This window comes from Suncus etruscus, chromosome 5 (genome assembly GCF_024139225.1).
Source record: "Suncus etruscus isolate mSunEtr1 chromosome 5, mSunEtr1.pri.cur, whole genome shotgun sequence".
Classification (NCBI taxonomy): Eukaryota; Metazoa; Chordata; class Mammalia; order Eulipotyphla; family Soricidae; genus Suncus; species Suncus etruscus.
Genome location: NC_064852.1, coordinates 11135261 through 11155916, shown reverse-complemented (window position 1 = coordinate 11155916; position 20656 = coordinate 11135261). Strand labels below are relative to the sequence as shown.

Here is a 20656-nt window from a genome sequence, read left to right as displayed (position 1 = left end):
TTGCAAAGTGCTCAAGTTGTTATAACAGATTTATTGGGGGAAGATAGCTCAAAACTAGTTATATTCCTATAGATATGGAAGAATTTTTTTTTTTTTTTGGTTTTTCGGCCACACCTGTTTGATGCTCAGAGGTTACTCCTGGCTAAAGGCTCAAAAATTGCATCTAGCTTGGGGGGACCATATGGGAGGCCAGGGGATCGGACCGCGGTCCTTCCTTGGCTAGTGCTTGCAAGGCAGACACCTTACCTCTAGTGCCACCTCACTGGCCCCAGATATAGAAGAACTTTTAAAAAATCTTTTAGTAGGGGCCAGTGAGGTGGTGCTAGAGGTAAGGTGTCTGCCTTGCAAGCCCTAGCCAAGGAAGGACCCGTGGTCTGATCCCCCGGCGTCCCAGATGATCCCCCCAAGCCTGGGGCAATTTCTGAGCGCTTAGCCAGGAGTACCCTGAGTATCAAACGGGTGTGGCCGAAAATAACCAAAAAAAAAAAAAAAAAAAAAGCTTTTAGTAGTTTGACATTTGTATTTGATGGATTCACAGGATAACTGAAAAAGAGGAAAACACTCTCTGCCATAGTTTGTTTTTAAACAACTACCATTACCGTTATTTATTATTTCATTTTAAAGATACACTCCACACCGAAGTGGTTTTCAGTTTCTTTATTAGAAGTTCTATGAATGGAAGTGAATAGTGTCACTATTTCTAAAATACTGTCCTAAACAACCCAGAACATTTTATTTCAGCTTTTCAATAGCTGTTTTAAATCTGTTGTATGTTAGATATACTATGAACTACCTCTTCACTTATTACGGGGAAGTTTCCTTAATAAAAGTGTGACAATTTAACTCTTGGTGTCAGTGGTTTTTCTCTCCTGCTTTACTTTTATTCAGTCATAGTGACATGTACAGAAGAAAGCCTTCTTTATAACACATTCCTTAGGTATGCTGATTTTGGCTGCAGACAAAAAAAAAATCCACATTAACAGTAGATTGTGGGCCGGGAAGGTGGCGTTAGAGGTAAGGTGTCTGCCTTGCAAGCGCTAGCGTAGGACGGACCATAGTTCGATCCCCCGGCATCCCATATGGTCCCCCCAAGTCAGGGGCGATTTCTGAGTGCATAGCCAGGCGTAACTCCTGAGTGTCAAACGGGTATGACCCAAAAACCAAAAAAAAAAAAAAAAAAAACCCAAAAAAAACGTAGATTGTTACTAGATTATTTACTTCCAAGAAAACCTGTTGGACCTACATTGGAGCAAGTACTTTTTAAGAATTGAGGGGTCGGAGAGATAGCATATAGGTAGGGAGTTTGCCTTGCATACAGAAGGACGGTGGTTCTAATGCTGGCATTCCATATGGTTCCCCGAGCCTGCCAGGAGTGATTTCTGAGTTTAGAGCCAGGAGTAACCCCTGAGCACTGCCAGGTATGACCCAAACACCAAAATAAGAAAAAAAAAAAAAAGAGCCATGTGAATTTGCTGCTATTATGTGTGCTTGAATAAGCATTCTTTCCTTTCAGGGGTCTCAAACTTGCGGCCGCTGGGCCGCAAACGGCCCTTCGTACAACATTTTGTGGCCCTGCCTTAGAGGAGTCTTTTTTGTTTTGTTTTGTTTTAGTTGTTTGGGTCTCACCCCCCAATGTTCAAGGCTTACTACTGACTTTGCACTCAAGGATCACCCCGACTTTGCCTCCTGTGGCCCCCAGGTAAATTGAGTTTGAAACCCCTGCTGGGCAGCTGTGGGTTCAAAAAAAAAAAAAAGTTAAAAACTGGGTCAAATTAATTGGCAGATTCTTGTTGCCTACTACATGTTAGACTTCTGGAATGCAGAGCTCCACACACAGCCACTGTCCCAAATACCTCCGCCCAGGTGGCCACAATATCCAGTCAGTGCAAGTGTCGAGTGCAATAATAAAGGTAGCCCAGGCTGTACAGCCTCTCCCAGCTCGTTCAGGCGCAGTTAGGGAGCACTTGAAGGCTGGTCTGACATGAGAACTGCATTTTAGGGAAGGACAGAGCTCAGTCCAAGTTATTGATCCCCCATATCCTATCCAAGTTATTGATCCCCACGGTGGAGCGGGATTGCGATCCGATGGGGGCCAAACTTTTCCCCAACAGCCCCATTCAGCTCTGTTGATGTGTCTATCCATCAATCAGGAGGGTCCTTCAGGAGGCCTTCAAGCAGGTGGAATCTGGAAAGGGGAAGACCAATGCTATGGTTGGAGTTCATCTCCAGCTCTAAGATTCTGGAGAAGCCACGACAAGAAGAGGTTGAGGTTCTCGAGTGGAAATGGGCCTGAATCTTAGCACTAAGGTGAAGCCAAGCACCACTTAGAAAGGGCTCAGGGAGAGGAGGTAGACCCGAAAGAGCCATCCCAAGAAGTCCTTCCGGGTCAGGACGGCCATTCCTTGCGCAGCATAGCGCCGTGACCCGGAAGCGCTTCCTCGGGCCCAGTTCTTCTTCCGCTTGTGTCTCCGCCTCCAGCCACAACGGACTGCAAGGCCGGGGCGCCCGGGGTAGTGAGTGCGCGGGCCGGGCCGGGGGTCGAGGGCGCGGGGAGGCCCGGAGAGAGGCCGGGGAGGGCAGAGAGGAGGCGGAGAGGCCAGACTCGGGGTGCAGCAGCCACCGACGCCACCGGGGGCGCCTCGGGACCGACCCGCTGCGGGCCTGGAAGGAGAGGGGCTGGGAGCTTAGCTCGCGTGTGGCTGTGTGTGTGTGTGTGTGTGTGTGTGTGTGTGTGTGTGTGACAATATGGGACTCCAGGGGTGTGTGTGTGTGTGTGTGTGTGTGTGTGACAATATGGGACTCCAGGGGTGTGTGTGTGTGTGTGTGTGTGTGTGTGTGTGTGTGTGTGTGTGTGACAATATGGGACTCCAGGGGTGTGTGTGTGTGTGTGTGTGTGAGACAATATGGCAGGGGGGTTGGGAGCTTAGCTCGTGTGTGTGTGTGTGTGTGTGAATGTGTGTGTGTGTGACAATATGGGACTCCAGGGGATGGAACTACAGTCCGTCCTAGGTTAGTGCATGCAAGGGAAACGCCCCACCAGTTGTGCCACTGCTCCAGTCCTTGTTTTGACTCTGGGAATGAAGTGTGTGTGTGTGTGTGTGTGTGTGTGTGAGTGAGCTCTGGAGATGGAACTTGAGTCTGACAGGTGAGGACATCGAGGGGCATGGAGGTTGGGAGGGGTGGGTTTGTGTGTGTGTGTGTGTGTGTGTGTGCGTGCGTGTGTGCGTGTATGTGTGTAGGTTAGTGAGGATGCATTCTGTTAGCATTTGAGTTTGGGATACTCTTACTTTTGGGCCACTTCTGCCTGTAGGCTTACTTGCAACTCATTCAGGGATCATTCCTGGTGTGGTGTGGTGTGATGTGCTGTGTGTGTGTCAATTTGGGGGCCATTTCCAGCGATGCTCTTGTATGTGTGTGTTTCAGAATCATTCCTGCTGGGTGGTGTGGGGTGGGATGTGGTGTGGTGTATGTGTGTGTGTGTTTTGGTTTGGGGGCCATTATACTTTGAATTCAATTCTAGGGCATTCAGGTGCATAGCTTGAATCATTGAGGAAAGCAGTATTTTGGAAGTCATTGCAATATTCCAGGTGAACCAGATTAGTAGTATAAGCAGTAGGGACCAGGTGTAGGAAGTTTGGAGATTATATCAAAGTATCTAACTTGAGATACTGTTAAACGGAAGGTAGCAGTGGGTATTAGCACTGGTTAAGTCTCCTTAACGCCAAGGCACACACTAAAGTTTAGCCAAGAGATCAGACTTGGGGCCACATCATCACAGACAAATGCATTTTCTTTTTTCTGGGTGGCATGGTTTCCTGGCAGCGCGTGATTTGGAATTCAAGCGTGAAACTTTCTGTTTGCTTTTATTATCAACGGTATTAGAAAGCATTCCCTTCTGTAAACATTTGTGGGTTTTGTTTTGTTTTTGCTTAGATTGTGACCATGGCTGCTGAATCTGATGTTCTGCACTTCCAGTTTGAACAGCAAGGCAACGTTGTCTTGCAGAAAATGAATCTCTTAAGACAACAGAATTTGTTTTGTGATGTGTCGATTTATATTAATGACACTGAGTTCCAGGGTCACAAGGTGATTTTAGCTGCTTGCTCAACTTTCATGAGAGATCAGTTCTTACTAACACAGTCCAAACACATCAGAATCACCATCTTACAGAGTGCAGAAGTTGGCAGAAAATTGCTGCTGTCTTGCTATACTGGAGCACTTGAAGTTAAGCGGAAAGAGCTTTTGAAATACTTGACTGCTGCTAGTTACCTTCAAATGGTTCACATTGTGGAAAAATGTACAGAAGCTTTGTCAAAGTACTTGGAAATTGATCTTTCTATGCAAAACAACAATCAGCATGCAGACCTATGTCAGTCGTCTGATCTAGATGTGAAGAATGAAGAAGAAAATTCAGATAAAGACTGTGAGATCATTGAAGTCTCAGAAGATAGTCCCGAAAACATGGATTTCCATATTAAAGAAGAGGAAAGCAACGCTTTACAATCTACCATAGAAAGCTTGACATCAGAAAGAAAGGAAATGAAGTCACCAGACTTGTCATCAATTGATATAGGTTTTAAAGACAATGAAATCTGTATCCTCCACGTGGAATCCATCAGTACACCTGGGGTAGAGAGTGAGCCGTTTTCTCAACCTTGTACTTCTTCCAAAGCAAGCATGTATTTTTCAGAAACACAGCATTCATTGATCAATTCAACAGTTGAGAGTAGAGTGGCAGAAGTTCCTGGGACACATGACCAGGGATTATTTTGTGAGAATACTGAAGTAAGTCATGGGGCAATGAATGATGTTCAGAATCTGGAGGATGCCTATTCACTGAGACACCAGTGTCCCAGGTGCCCTCGAGGATTTCTTCACGTTGAAAACTATCTGCGTCATCTTAAGATGCATAAATTGTTCTTATGCTTACAGTGTGGGAAAACGTTCACGCAGAAGAAAAATCTCAACCGGCATATACGTGGGCACATGGGTATACGGCCTTTCCAGTGTACAGTATGCTTGAAGACGTTTACTGCTAAAAGTACACTACAGGATCATTTGAACATTCACAGTGGAGACCGGCCATATAAATGTCACTGTTGTGACATGGATTTCAAGCACAAATCTGCCCTCAAAAAGCACTTAACCTCTGTCCATGGAAGAAGCAGTGGGGAGAAACTACCACAGCATGATCTCAAAAGTCAAAATCTATTGTAGTTAAATCATACTTTGCCTTGTAAGCCTTATCCTTCTGTTAGGCAAATCTTTTTGTAGAAATGTAGCATTTATAATCGCTATTGCCCTCACATTGTTGACTCTTATTTTTGTTTTGCCCATGTTTCTCTTTTTGAACTTACACCTGTTGCCAAGTTAGGGAGACATAATAGGATTGCTGATAGGATTCTGCCTGATTGCATACATTATATATATGTATGTATATGTATATATACATATATATTTATATATCAGTAGTATACTTAGTGTTCCTCTTTCAAATTTTTATTCTAATAATAAGATCAAGAATACCCATGGCCTGAATTACATCTAGAAAATAGATGTGTGTAATAGATGGAGGTTCAACAATAAAAACGTAATGAATTAGCATAATGAAAGACTATTTTAAAATAGTATTACTGGGACAGAGAAATAGCATAGCAGTAGGACATTTGCCTTGTGTGCAGCTGATCCAAGATGGACTGGTTCGAATCCTGGCATCCCATATGGTCCCCGTGTCTGCCAGGAGAGATTTCTGAGTGCAGAGCCAGGAGTAACTGTGGCACTGCCAGTGTGACCCACAAAACCACCATTATTAGTTAAGAAAATAGTGAATTTTTTTTTTTTTTTTTTTTTTTTTTTTTTTGGTTTTTGGGCCACACCCTGGGACGCTCAGGGGTTACTCCTGGCTATGCGCTCAGAAGTTGCTCCTGGCTTCTTGGGGGACCATATGGGACACCGGGGGATCGAACCGCGGTCCGTCCTAGGCTAGGCTAGCGCAGGCAAGGCAGGCACCTTACCTCCAGCGCCACCGCCCGGCCCCATGAATTTTTTTTATAAGCAACTACTATTGGATCCTAAACTAAGTACTCTGTACACTTTTTGTTTTAAACTAAATACAATTAAAATTCATTTGGAAGTTTCCAAACAAACATTTGTAGATAAATATTCTATAAAACCATATTTGTGTAAGTTGTTGATAACATCCTTTAGATATGTTTTATAGCACCCAAATTCCTTAATTTGATTTTTTTTTTTTTTTTTTTTTTTTTTTTTTTTTGGTTTTTTTGGGCCACACCCGGTGACGCTCAGGGTTTACTCCTGGCTATGCGCTCAGAAGTCGCTCCTGGCTTGGGGGACCATATGGGACGCCGGGGGATCGAACCACAGTCCGTCTCCTAGGCTAGTGCAGGTAAGGCAGGCACCTTACCTCGAGCGCCACCACCCGGCCCCCCTTAATTTGATTTAATAGAATCTTTGTGGTTACTTAATGGTCAGTAAAATTATAACATTGGCATAAAATTCTGAGAAATTCTTTAGAAATCGTGACCTTAGCAAAGATTTTTCTTTATAAAAATTTTAAAATTACTTTTTTAACATTGTAAGATTGGATCTGGTTTTTGTATACAGTTCTATAAAAGTAAATAGTTTTTTGTTGTTGTTGTTTGTTTTCGGGTCACACCTGGCAGCGCTCAGGGGTTTACTCTTGGCTCCACATTCAGAAATTACCCCTGGCAGGCTCGGGGGACCATATGGGATGCCAGAATTTGAATCGATGGCCTTCTGCATGAAAGGCAAAAGCCTTACCTCCATGCTATGTCTCTGGCCCCAAATAGTTTTTTTAATTCACTACTGCAGTCAGTATACAGAACATTTCTAGCAAGTCAAAAATCTTATTATGTTGCTCTTTTGTAGTCAATTCTTGAATTCTAAACCCTGACAACAGTTTTTTGTTATTTAATTTTGTCTTTTCTAAAATGTGCTAAAAGAAACTTTGCTGTATGTCTCCTTTTTTTCTCCCAGAGTAATGCTCTTATTATTCATTCATGTTACCTGGACGAATAGTTCATTCTGTTTATCATTCTTTAACAATATATATTTAATTTTATTGCTGCTATTATATACATAGTTTAAACTTGGCTCATAGAATGCTTGCTTTGCATGTATGCGGCCCTGGTACTGCCCCCCAAAACACTAAAAAACACAAATGTAGGTAATTCTTAGAGTTTTCTTAACATTTTAAAATGGAAATGGAAAAATTTTTATTTTCTCCCTGTATTTCCAGAAATGTGCCAAAAATTAAACCATGACTATTTCACTAGTAGCATTTCAGATTCTGTTTTGTAATTTCTGTGTACATATAATATGAAATTTTCTTTTTTTTGGGGGGGGAGTCCACACCTGGTGACGCTGAGGGGTTACTCCTGGTTATTTGCTCAGAAATTGCTCCTGGTTTGGGGGACCATACGGGACGCCAGGGAATCAAACCGCGGTCCAGCCTAGGCTAGTGTGGGCAAGGTAGAGATGTCTTATGGCTTGTGCCACCGCTTCGGCCATGAAACTTTCTTTTGTAATAAGAAAAGTAAAATATATTTCAGGGCAAATTTTCTTCTCTAAAACAGAAATTTTACTTTTTTTTTGGTTTTCCGTTCCTGGCTTGGGGACACCAGGGGATCGAACTGTGGTCCATCCTAAGTTAGCGTGTGCAAGGCAGACACCCTACCGCTCTAGCCACCTCTCTGGCCCCTAAAACACAGAAATTTTAATAAAGAAACCTGGCTATATAGATACACCTTTCAAGACGTTCTGTTTCATTACTCATCTGTTTCATTACTCATCTCTTTCATTACTCATCATTAGTTTCCATTGACTTTCATATTTGAAATGTAAAATACTTTGTACCATTTATAAGATTTTTGTGATGGAAACATTGGTACTGTCAATGTTAAATACAGTTTTGTGATAAAAATGTGAAAAATATGTTCTCCATAGAATTGGAACTCTGGGAGAAAATTTAAGAAAATATAACTCATATTTGATTAAAAAAAAACACACAACTTTATGGCCCCTGTTTGATTGTCAATAACATCAAGCAGGTCATTTATTTCCTTAAATTTATATTTGAAATAAAACTGGGACCCCAGGATGCACAATGGGTAGTGCCCATGCTTTATATATGTATATATATATAGAAGACCTCCATGCTTCATGTATATAGGAGATTTTGATTCAATATCTGGTACATGTATCCAGTTACCACTGGGGATGATCCCTGAGCATTGCTGGGCATGTGTCCTAAAAGACAAAAGTAAAATTGAATTTTTTTTTCAGATTATTTTAGGGCCCGAAATTGTATAATGTATTTATACAGCTTGCTTAGTTTCTAAAAACAATTGAAGCAATAGAGGAATGTTTTGTGTCTTTATATATGTTGCTTTTTGAATACTCTGATAGTTTTTCTAAAGTTAATAGTGTTTCCTTCCACTAGATGATATTAAACAATTCAGCATTAAATTATCTCTCATATTTGTCCTATAGTTGGTTATTTTTAGGCATGAAAGTACTTCCCATTTAGGAAACAGTTTGTGATTGAAGTATTTTTCTCTTTTTTTTTTTTTTTTTTTTTTGCTTCTTAGGATGAAAGTTTATGGGGAAAGACAGAAATGGGGAGGGGTGTGTAAATAGAAATAAACTTTTTAGGAATTGGTATCTGATATTTGAAAAAAAACATGGTTAAACTTGTTTTAAGTTTTATGTGTGCCTTGTAATATTCTTGTGCAAATTTTTGTAAGCACTTTGAGATTATGCTGGGGGTGTTTTGTGAAGGGAAAGATTGTTATTTATTATTATTTATTCATTTTAGTAACAGTGATCTGAAAACATTCCTAGGAGAGTGTCTGTTTGCATGGTATGCCTAAACAACTTCATGAAAATGGAATCTTGGATTTCTTTTTTTTTGGGGGGGGTAATAAAAAAAAGAAAAGAAAATGGAATCTTTTTAAAATGCAGGTATGGTAAAGTGTTGAATTTACTTATTTAGAGCATTTACTTTCAGTTGTTTGTATTTCTGATATGGGAAAATGCATTAAACTGTATTTTTAATGCATTTATATGTAAAGTATCTTGGAAAGATAGTTATTACTTTGGTGTATGAGAAAATTGTTGCTCTTTTACCTTGGATGTAACTATCCTTTATGTTTACATAAGAAATAAACTGGAGATGAAAATGGGAAATTATGTTTTATCTACTTTGGGGAATCTCAAGGAAAAAAAAACTTATGCCATTTGATTTTTCTATTCACAATTCATTGTGTTTACAATCTATCCTTATGCTAAAAGTTAAGTGTACAGACCAAAGTCTTGATTTTCATAACCTTTAATAGAGGGAAATAAATAGGGAAAAAGGGGGCCGGGAGGTGGCGCAAGAGGTAAGGTGCCTGCCTTGCCTGCGCTAGCCTTGGACGGACCGCTGTTCGATCCCCCGGTGTCCCATATGGTCCCCCAAGCCAGGAGCGACTTCTGAGCGCATAGCCAGGAGTAACCCCTGAGCGTTACCGGGTGTGGCCCACAAACCAAAATAAATAAATAAATAAATAGGGAAAAAGTTAAGCTATATCTGATATTGGGGGAAGAGGAAATAAAGCAGGAATAGGAAATTCCAGGGAAGGAGAATTGCAACCCTAAATATTATGTTTTTGATCACTATAGTGGAATGGGGAGATTGTTTTGTTTTTGGACCACACTCAGTGATACTCGGATTCTTCCTGGCTCTGCATTCAAGCTGGTTTCAGGGGACCATATGGATGCTGGTGGTTGAATCTGGGTGGGCCATGTGCAAGGCACTCATGCAGTTAGGAAAATTCTGAGACAAATGGAGTATTGTTGGGAAGCTGTCTCTTGAGTTATAGAAAGTAAAGCAGCTGTTTTGCAGCTGAACTTAAAGCCACTCCCCTCACTAATAAGTATGGTCTTCCACAGCCCCAGGAGTGATCTCTGAGCTCAAAGGCAAGAGTGAGGCCTGCTTGATATTGCCATGTATGGCCCAGTGGCCCATATACCCCATTTTTCCTTTTCCTTTTGATCATTGGGCCTGTGCATGCATGGTTGAGATGCTCATATAGAACTCAATCGGAAGTTGAACTGAGTTATGTTGTTTAGATATATTCTAATTGTAGTACTAACTGTTGGTCTCTGACACTCAAGCATGTATTAACAGGGGTGAACTTCCTGCCTATAATATTTATGCATCTTTATTATCTTTGTTTTTCGTTGGGGCTATTCCTAGCTATACTCAGGGCTTACCTCTGGTTCAGGAATCACTCCTGCAGGGCTCAGGGGACTAGGGATCAAACCTCATTCAGCCACATTCAAGGCAAGCACTATGTCCAATGTGCTGTTTTTTCTGTCCACTTGTATATCTTTAGTTGTGTTGTTGCAGTCACTGGATATGGTGCTTGGAGATTGCTAGTTCTAGATTGCATCCAAGGGGTTTGCAGAAAGCAGAATCATTGGGTCTGGGTTTGGCACATGTGAGTGACAGGTTCAAATTCATGGCATTGCTCTTGCAAGGTAAGTGTCTTCTGCCATGGAGTCATCCCAGTCCCAATGACTTTGCTTTAAAAAAAAAAACTTGTTTCCTTGGTGTGTGAAAATTATATATGCTTAAATATCATTAATAAACAAATATAAAATATCTCTTAAGTTATGATGAGATTACTAATAAGCTTTTGTTGGATATCTGGTTTCCTATTGGACAGAGCCTTAGTGTAATTACAATTCATAGCCATTTTCTTAATATTTGTTTTTCATTTGAATATATATAGTATCTGCCTTTTAGAATCATTACTTATTTATGGTTAATACTTTATTCAGGAGGAGAGAGTTGAACCAAACTTAGAAGTTCTCAGGGGCTACTTCCAGCGCTGCTTGGGGGACCATGCCATGGCAATGAATAAACCTAGGGCTGGAGCATGCAAAGCTATCTTCCAAGTGGTTCTGTAGGATCATAAGTAAAAATTATTCTAACACATAACAAAACACTTGGTGAATAGTTAATGATATATGTTCTTTCTCGTATTGCTATCCCAGTTTGTTTCTTTTTATTTATTTATTTTTTTTTTGGGTCACACCCGGTAATGCTCAGGGGTTACTCCTGGCTATGTGCTCAGAAGTTGCTCCTGGCTTGGGGGACCATATGGGACACCGGGGGATCGAACCGCGGTCCGTCCAAGGCTAGCGCAGGCAAGGCAGGCACCTTACCTTTAGTGCCACCGCCCGGCCCCCCAGTTTGTTTCTTCATCTATTAAAAAATTATGACACTAAAAGCACAAAACTATAGTGCTTGTGGGAGGCCTGCGTTTAAATATCTGGCACCATATATTTTCCAAATGCTGAGCTCACGGGAAGCAAGCCCCCTTTACTTCAGGAATAACCCTGGAGCACTTCTGGATGTGACCCTTAGACCAACTATTTTCTACCTTATTGTAAGAAATGCTTAAACAAGAGTTTGGGATATTAACAGAATCATCCCTGTGTGTTTCTGAAGACTACAATTTCCTCTTTAGTAAAGTGATAATGTGTCAGAGCTCTCTTTTGATTTAGTTTTGATTTCCGGGCTTGATTTTACTGAACCCAGTTTTTCAATCACTTGAGCTATGCCTCGCCACTGAACCATATCCTTGCTTTACACCTTAAAAAAAAAAAACCCAAAACGAATATATAATGCGTCAGAATTCTCAGAGTTCTCAGACTTTGCTTTCTCGGGCTGATTTACTGAACCCAGTTCCTCAGTCACTTGAGCTATGCCTTGCCGCTGAACCTTATCCTTGCTTTTCACCTTAAAAAATATCTAATATACGGGCCCGGAGAGATAGCACAGCGGTATTTGCCTTGCAAGCAGCTGATCCAGGACCTAAGGTGGTTGGTTCAAATCCCGGTGTCCCATATGGTCCCCTGTGCCTGCCAGGAGCTATTTCTGAGCAGACAGCCAGGAGTAACCCCTGAGCACCGCCGGGTGTGGCTCCCCCCAAAAACCAAAAAATATCTAATATAGATCTTTATATATAACATATATAAATATATACATAATATAACAAAAATAGAATATAACAAATATATAATAGAGTATAGAATAACAATAACAAATCTAATATATATCTTTATATAAATATATAATAACCGGCCGGAGAGATGGCATGGTGGTGAGGCGTTTGCCTTTCATGCAAAAGGTCATTGGTTCGAATCCCAGCATCCCATATGGTCCCCCGAGCCTGCCAGGGGCGATTTTCTGAGCATGGGAGCCAGGAGTAACCCCTGAGAGCTGCCGGGTGTGACCCAAAAACCAAAAAAAAAAAAAAATCTAATATATATCTTTATATATACTCTATCTAAATTATATACACAATATAATATATAAATAATACAATAAATATATAATATATACATATATAATATAAAATAGCATATATATACATATATATATATATATATATATATATATATATATATATATATATATATATATATATATATATATACAGATGTTTTCAATCATGCTCATGCACCCATGCTTTAACGCCGCCTCCACCCAGCATCTAAGAGCTCGCTCAGCCCAGGGAGACAGACGATGATCCATCCGGACAGGACCAGATGTTCCCGAGCAGGGAATTTCCCATCAGCCCCTGGGGCCGGCTGGCTCCGCTCCCCCCCTCCCTCTGCGCCTCCCACCCACAGCGCCGTGGGCCTGGCGCGCGGGTCACGTGACGGGGCGGCGGTGTTGCTCCGGCACGACCCGGCGGCGGCGGCGGCGGCGGGGGGGGGGGGGTGGGCGAGACCGCGACGCTTCCCCTTCCCCTCCCCCCCCTGCTCTAATCCCAACGCCCGCCGCCGCCGCCTGCGGGTGGGTTGGGCGAAGTCTCGCGCGACGTGGGGGCGCGAGTTCTCGCGAGAGCTCGCGCGGGGGATCCCTCCTGGCCGGGCCTCGGAGCATCCAGAGGCGCAGGAGGCGGAGGGCGGAGGCGGAGGTGGAGGAGGAGGAGGAGGCCCCGTCGCGGCCTCCGCCGCCGCCGCCGACGCCAGCGCCTTGCGGGGCTGTCCCTGGGGCTCCCGATGGAGTGGGAGGTCGCCGAGCCGCCGCCGGCGAGACCGAGACGGGGACGAGGCGCCTCCTGCGCCGCGCCGCGCCGCCGCGGGGCTCCCGGGAGCGGCCCTTAGCGACCCTGCCTGGGACGGGGCCCCTCAGGTAGGGCGCGCCGGGGCCAGGCCTGGCGGGGCCGCCTGCACCCCGAGAGGCAGAGGGAGGCCCGCCACCCACCCGCACAGCCCCGGGCCTGGGCCTTGGCCCGAGGAGGCCCCCCAGCCCTGGCCTGATCGCGCCCACCTTCCTTCCCTGGCCCAGGCCCAGGCCCGGGGCACCCCCGGAGGAGGAGCAGGGGGAGCCCACCGGGGCCAGCAGCCTTCTTGGCTTCGCAGGAGGTGCTGCCATTCCTGCCCGCCCGCCTGGCTCTGCTTTGCTGCCTTGCCCGGCCTCCCTGGCCTCGTCTCCTAATGCAAGGCCCGGTGCATCGAAATGGACCAGTGGCAAATGGGGTCCCCCAGCAGACAATGCAATGCATGCATGCGAGCATGCAAGCAAGCCCCCCGAGGTGCTGCTGGCCCCTCCTGCCAGGCCAGGCCCCGAGTGTGGAGATCTTGGTGGAGACCCCCCACGGAAGGAGGCGACTGACCGAGCCCCCCCTGGTGTGGGGAGCATTGCAATGCCCCCCACCCCCGGGGATTCTCTGCTGTGGCTTTCTTTTTCTTCTTTGTTTTTTATTTCTTTCTTTCTTTTCCTTCTTTAGGGAAGCCGCTTCCTAAAGAGACTCTCTTTCTCTCTCTCTCTTTTCTCTGCCACCATCTTAGAAGAATGGGAGAAAGCATCTTTGTTTGTCCGGGAAGCTAGCAAGCTGCCCTGCCTTGGTTCCTCCTCTCTTCTCTTTCTTAGCTTTTCGGGGGAGAAAAGAAAATGGGGTGTGGGGGTGCAAATGAGCATTAGGCTGTCATTTCCATTCTTGGATCGCAGGGCACTGAATTGAGATAGATAGATGCTTGGCAGAGTCTGGACGCCCAAATCAGTCTCCAGGCATCACTGGAGCTAATGGGGGTGATTTCTTGGAGTGTCTGTTATAAGCCACCTAGATTTCCCCCTCTTTATCCTTTCTTTTGGCCTGGGAAAATCACATCTTTTCTTTCTTTCTTTGTATTTATTTATTTGTTTCCCCTCTCTGTTGTCTCTCTGGTCAGAAGAACTTTGTATCCCAAATAAGTTGCAGTAGGAACTTGAGATTAACCTGAGAAAGCTAACAATTGCCACAGTGAATTGATAGAATTTGCCCACCCGCAGAGAATCAAATGTATTGATTTGGGTTGTTTTTTTTTTTCCTTTCTTATCTTTGTGGTTAAGTATACCCATTTGTTACGATTTGTTAAGGTTTCATGGATTCTGCCATGATTTTCTTCATCTAGAAAGCCGCACCACCGTTCTAGCGTCACATCCCTTTCTTTGCGTTGTTTACTTAGGCACCTATACACTTCAAGAAATAAGGCCTTTCACTCCTCTCAGAGTTCACTTTTGAGTATTGCTGTTGTCGATTTGTCGGGTTGTGCTTCCCAAAAGTAGAATTTGAAAAATTGCTCGAAGGACAAGAGTGTTAAATCCATCCTCCAGAAATGTCTCAAAGGAGCAGATGTTAGAATTCAAACTGGCTCTTATTCTTTTAGGATTTAATTGCAGTCTTGTTCATTATTGGATCCTTTGAATCTCTCCTGATCTGTTATTACTGTTGTGTTAACCTGACATGGAAGAAGACTTATGTCCTTTGTTCACATGTTTTCAGTAGTTCTTCTTTTGTTATTTGCTGTATATTTGCAGTTAGCAGAAAAGGTTATCAAATATTCTCTTGGGGTAGAGGCATTTTTCTTCACACAATTTTATTTCTAAAAATGGAACTTATTCTTGTATGTAATATGTAAGAATGCTGAATAAACTTAGAACGAGGTTTTATAATAAGTATTTTCTGACTGTTTTTGGTTGGAGTTGTTTGAAGTTTTATTTTCTAGTTGATGGAGAAAGAAATCATAGTTAAATAAATTTCGCTGAAGATTATATATACTGTAATGTTTTATACTCACTATCCAAGATATGTTGTAAGTTGCATCTTTTAAGATACTCAAGGATTTCTAAAAGCTCTGTAGAAACCAGGTGTGCTTTAAATTTTGATTTTTTTTTGGTAAAAATTAGATTTGGATTTTTCTCTACAACTTGAATCACTACAGTTGTACATTTTGTACTAGCCGCAAAAAAAAAAAAAAAAAAAAAGAAAAACCACTTTAAATGTGATAAGTGTGAATTGATATGTGCTGGAAGTATAAAACATATTAGATTTTTTTGTATGGATGGAGTAATATGGACCAGAATATTAGATTTTTGGCTTGGGTGAGTAGTGTGGATCAGACCTGACAGTGCTCAGGAGCTACTCTTGGCTCTGTGTTCAGGAAACAAATTGTAGTTCTGGGATTTGATCTAGAACCACCCACATGCAAGGCAAGCATCTTAACTTTGTATTATCGTTTTTAGCACTCAGACCAGAGTTTTAAATATATACAGAATAAAGAATTTGAACTAACTCAATAATTTTATTATGGTTACTTGTCAAATCATATTTTAAATATTAATTGCTTAAAATAAAATATGGTTAATATTTTTCTCATGACTACTAGAAAATTTTAATTCTGACTTAATTTTTTTGGGACAGTTCTATTTAAGAGCATCACTACTTTGCTAAGAAATAAAATATATGAATAGAAGTAAATACCTGAAAGCCAATATATTTTTCATAGCATATTCTCTGACAGTCAGAATTATAAAACAGTAAGAATTTTGAGAATATGAAGGATAAATTTATCCAGGGACTATTATTTGATAGTAGTTATTTTGTCACAAAACGATTGTATTTTTCAAACTTTACATTTTTAAAGAAGTAAATCTTTTACTTCTCTTTAGGAAACCACCCCATTGTTGTCCTTTTAGACAACATTGAAAATATATCTTAATAAACTGAGTTCAACTCCATAGTAGATTTACAAAGTAAAGCACCAGCCATATCTTTCCTAACTATTTAAGGATATATATATATATACAATAGTAACTTTCAGGGTCTGAGTCATAGATGAGTACAGCAGGAGGGCATTTGCCTTGTATGTGATCAACCCAATTATTTGATCCCTGGCACCCTATATTGTCCCCTGAGCACAGTAGGTGTGGCCCATAAAAAATACAAACAAACCAAAAATAGTAGCTTTCAGTTTGGTAATTCAGTTCTTTCTTTTGGATACATTGGCTCTTTTGCTACAGTTGGGTTTGGGGGCCATAAGCAGTGCTCAGGAGGGACTTCTGGAGGTGCTCAAGGGTGTTGGGGATTTGAACTGGAGTCAGCTGTTAATAAAAGCCAAGTGCTTTCTCTCTTTTAAAAATCTATATGATCGGGCCCGGAGAGATAGCACAGCGGTGTTTGCCTTGCAAGCAGCCAATCCAGGACCTAAGGTGGTTGGTTCAAATCCCGGTGTCCCATATGGTCCCCCGTGCCTGCCAGGAGCTATTTCTGAGCAGACAGCCAGGAGTAACCTCTGAGCACCGCCGGGTGTGGCCCAAAAACCAAAAAAAAAAAAAAATCTATATGATCCCTTCATATCTGTCACTTTAAAATCTGATAGTACAGTGGGTAAGGTACTTGTCTTGCTTGATGTCCACCTACATTTGATCCCAGACATCACATATGGTCCCCTAAGTTTCACCTAAGCACCACTAAATGTGGCCCCACACCCCCATAAACATTTCTTTCTTTTTTTGTTTTTTTTTTTTGTTTTTGGTTTTTGGGCCACACCCGGTGACGCTCAAAGGTTACTCCTGGCTATACACTCAGAAGTCACTCCTGGCTTGGGGGACCATATGGGACGCTGGGGGATCGAACCGCGGTCCGTCCTAGGCTAGCGCTAGCAAGGCAGACACCTTACCTCTAGCGCCACCGCTCCGGCCCCTCACCTCCATAAACAAAATTAGGTGTTGCAATCAAACTGACTGAAAATGGTGGTCTAGTCACAGAAAATGAGAGCACTTTTGATAGAATGCAGTTTGCTTTCAAAGAAACGTATTTTGTGTTATATGAGAAATGTTTGTTCTATAAGTTAAAATTAAAAATTACTTGGGTAAAAACCTGTTTAAGGTGTCCCACTTTAATCTTTTCAGGGGGAGGCACACCTGGTAGAACTCAGGGCTTACTCTTTGCTCTGTACTCAGGGATCACACCTGGTGGCCTCCAGGGACAATATAGGGCCTTGGGAATTGAACCCAGATCACCTATATGCAAGGAAAGTGCCTTACCTGTTGTACTCCCTCCCCCATCTAATTAGTGTATTCCCTCTTCTATATTTAACCTGTTATCCTTCAATTTTAATAACGTAACTGCAATTTAATTTTTTTAATTTAATTTAAAATTAAAATTAAATAAAATATTTTATTTTACATATGTAGGCTTTCTGATTCTTTTTATCTCAGTTGGAGAATGTTTTTGGAGTATCTTTTTTGTTTTTGTTTTTTTGTTTTGTTTTTGGGTCACACCCAGCAACACTCAGGGGTTGCTCCTGGCAGGCTCTGGGGGGACCATATGGGATGCCCGGATTCAAACCACCGTCCTTCGGCATGCATGGCAAATGCTTTACCTCCATGCTATCTCTTCTGCCCCAATTTTTGGAGTATCTTTAGGATGAACACTTCACTGCTTTTTCACTCTTAAAAATTTTTTTTTTTACTATAACACTGTGATTTACCAAGTTGCTCATAATACAGTTGTTTAACTATTCAGTATTCAGATACCAACCCTATCACTAACATGACCTTTCCTCCACCAGTGGCTCCAGTTTCCCACCGTCCACTCTAGCCTGCCCTCTTGTAAGCACTAACAATTTACTTTGTATTGTTACAACACAAAATCATATGGAATGATCAAAACTTAGATCAATAAGGATCAATTTGTAATAATTGTTATATTTCTCAGTGTGTTACTAATTTGTGTTACAATTTATTGGATGATGGTTGGTGCCGGTGAGCCTTCTGTGTTACTATTACACAGACCTCTATTGAACTTGATGGTCTTCTGTGCAACTTTCCCTTCAGAATTGCTGTGATCCTATTGGACTGAGAATACTCGAAATTTAGAGGTGCCGTGAGGAAATTAGAAGTATAGTGAGGCCTCAAGTGACCCAAGTGGTCTAGGATCTATAGATAGTTCTGGATCAAATTTGGTGGCTTGGCATTTTGATAAGGTAAAATAGTGGATTTTTTTTTGTTGTTGAAAGGTGTTGGGTTTGGTTGTGTGTTGCTGTTCCTTCATACAGAAATGGGATTTGGCCCACCCCTAGTCAGAGAAGGCCTAAGAGTTTTCAGCCCAAAACAAGCTACTTGGGAAGTCAACATCCATCATTTTCTTTTGGAGCATGAGTGAGGCGCTGGACTGTTTTTTTTTTTCTCAAATACTTCACTATTAACTATAAATGTAATTAACAATTTAGAGTTTCATAGAGTTAAGTAAGCTACTGTAGAACATGGTATAGATCTGAAAGTGTTACACATTTGTTAGCTTGTCCTAGATAATTTATATACTTAATAATAAGTTAGAACGACAAGAGACTATTTTTGATAACTACAAAAATGTTTTTAGGTAAATGGATACAAAGTTCTTTGAGAAAGGCGGTTTGGGTCACACTGCGCTGTGCTCAGAGCTTACTGCTGTTCAGGGAATCACTCCTCACTGTTCTGGAGTCCATGTGCAGTGTAGGTACAGACTTGGGGTCAATCTTACCTTTTACTATCTTTCTGTCCCAGATATGCTGCTGTGTTTTGAAGCTATTCCTATCTCTGTTCAGAAGTGACTTTTTGTGGTACTGGAGGATTTGAAACTGACCTGCAATCAAGGCATGCAAGCCCCTTAATCCCTTTACTATTTATTTGGCCCCACCAAAGTACTCTTTTTCCCCATTTGATCATTAAACATTTTTTGTTTTTGTTTTTGGGCCACACCCAAGTGATGGTCAGGGGTTACTCCTGGCTATACGCTCAGAAATCCCCCATGACTTGGGGGACCATATGGGACGCTGGGGGAGCGTGCAAAGCAGACACTTACGCCCTGCACTACCACTCCAGCCCCTTGATCATTAAATATTTTAATGAACTACATAAACTTCTATGTCTTAGATATAATTTTGTTTTTTCTTTAAATGAGGACTTTAGAATCCATTAATTCTAATGAAGAAAATCACTTATATTTTTTATTGGTTTTGGGCTGTGCAGTGCTCAGGATTTTTTTCCTAGCTCTCTGTCAGGGATTATACCTGGCAGGGGACTAGAAGGGGTCCACTAGGGATCAAAGCCCCAGTTGGCTGTGTGCAAGGCAAGTACCCAGTATGCTACACTGTCTCTCTAGCCTCCTGAGGAAAATTATTTTAAAACATCAAGCCATTCCTTACATCTTATAAGTTTGGTTCATAATTTTCCTGTCAAAAATTTGAATCAGGCGCAAAGTAGAAGGAAATTTTAGTAGAGTTACTGCCAAAGTATTAAATTTCTATTAGAAACTAAGCATTAAAGGTGCTGGAGAGAGCACAGCAGTAGAACGTTTGTCTTGCATGCAGCTAACCCAGGATGGATGGTGGTTCGAATCCTATATGGTCACCCGTGCTTGGCATGGGTGATTTCTGAGCGCAGAGCCAGGAGCAACCCCTGAGCGTTGCCAGCGTGCCCCCCCAAAAAAAGAAGAAATTAAGCATTAAAGTATCTGTCGTTCATAGATGTAGAAGCTCATATAAACTATCACAACATAACATTATCAGCTGCATTCTGTAAGAGTTTGAAACACTATTAGAGTATTAACTGAATATAAAAGAGTATTAGGTAGTTTGGGGTCACACTTGGTAGTTCTCTAGGCTCCGCATTGGTCTTCTGGCTTTGGATAGCCAGGGATGGAACCAAGGCCAACTCTGGGCAAGGTGAGCACCATAACTCTTTGACTATCTGGTCTGAAAGATACTTTTATTTTTATTTAAAAAAAAATTTTTTTTTTGGTTTTTGGGCCACACCCAGTGTTGCTCAGGGGTTGCTCCTGGCTGTCTGCTCAGAAATAGGTCCTGGCAAGCAGGGGGACCATATGGGACACCGGGATTCGAACCAACCACCTTAGGTCCTGGATCGGCTACTTGCAAGGCAAACGCCGCTGTGCTATCTCTCCGGGCCCTAAAATTTTTTTTTAATTATACCTACTGATGCTCAGGGGTTTACTCCTGACTCTGTACTCAGGAATTACTCAGGGTGGTGCTTGGGGGCCCTTAAGGGATACTGAGGATTGAACCTGGATTAGTTGCATATAAGGCAAGCACCATACCTGCTTTTCTATTTTTCCAGCCTCTGAAGGATAACACCTGTATGTTTACTTTAATAATTGACTTTCTTCTAGCACAAAGCATTTCATTTGATCTCAGAAAACTAAACAAGGAAAATATTTGCTGCTAGTTTCCTATTTCATGTTGTTTGTGATACTAGCTTTTATAGAATTAGCATTTGGAGCTCATTATGAAA

The 20656-nt window shown here is 42.1% G+C and overlaps 1 protein-coding gene across 1 annotated transcript; it reads left to right on the top strand.

Annotated features, from left to right (window-relative positions):
- The first annotated feature begins 2492 nt into the window (after nt 1-2492).
- ZBTB6 (zinc finger and BTB domain containing 6) lies at nt 2493-5309 on the top strand. The gene is made up of 2 exons (XM_049774183.1): nt 2493-2513; nt 3934-5309. Exon 2 carries the CDS (start codon nt 3943-3945, stop codon nt 5215-5217), a length of 1275 nt encoding a protein of 424 aa, XP_049630140.1. The 5' UTR covers nt 2493-2513; nt 3934-3942; the 3' UTR covers nt 5218-5309.
- The last annotated feature ends 15347 nt before the right edge of the window (nt 5310-20656 follow it).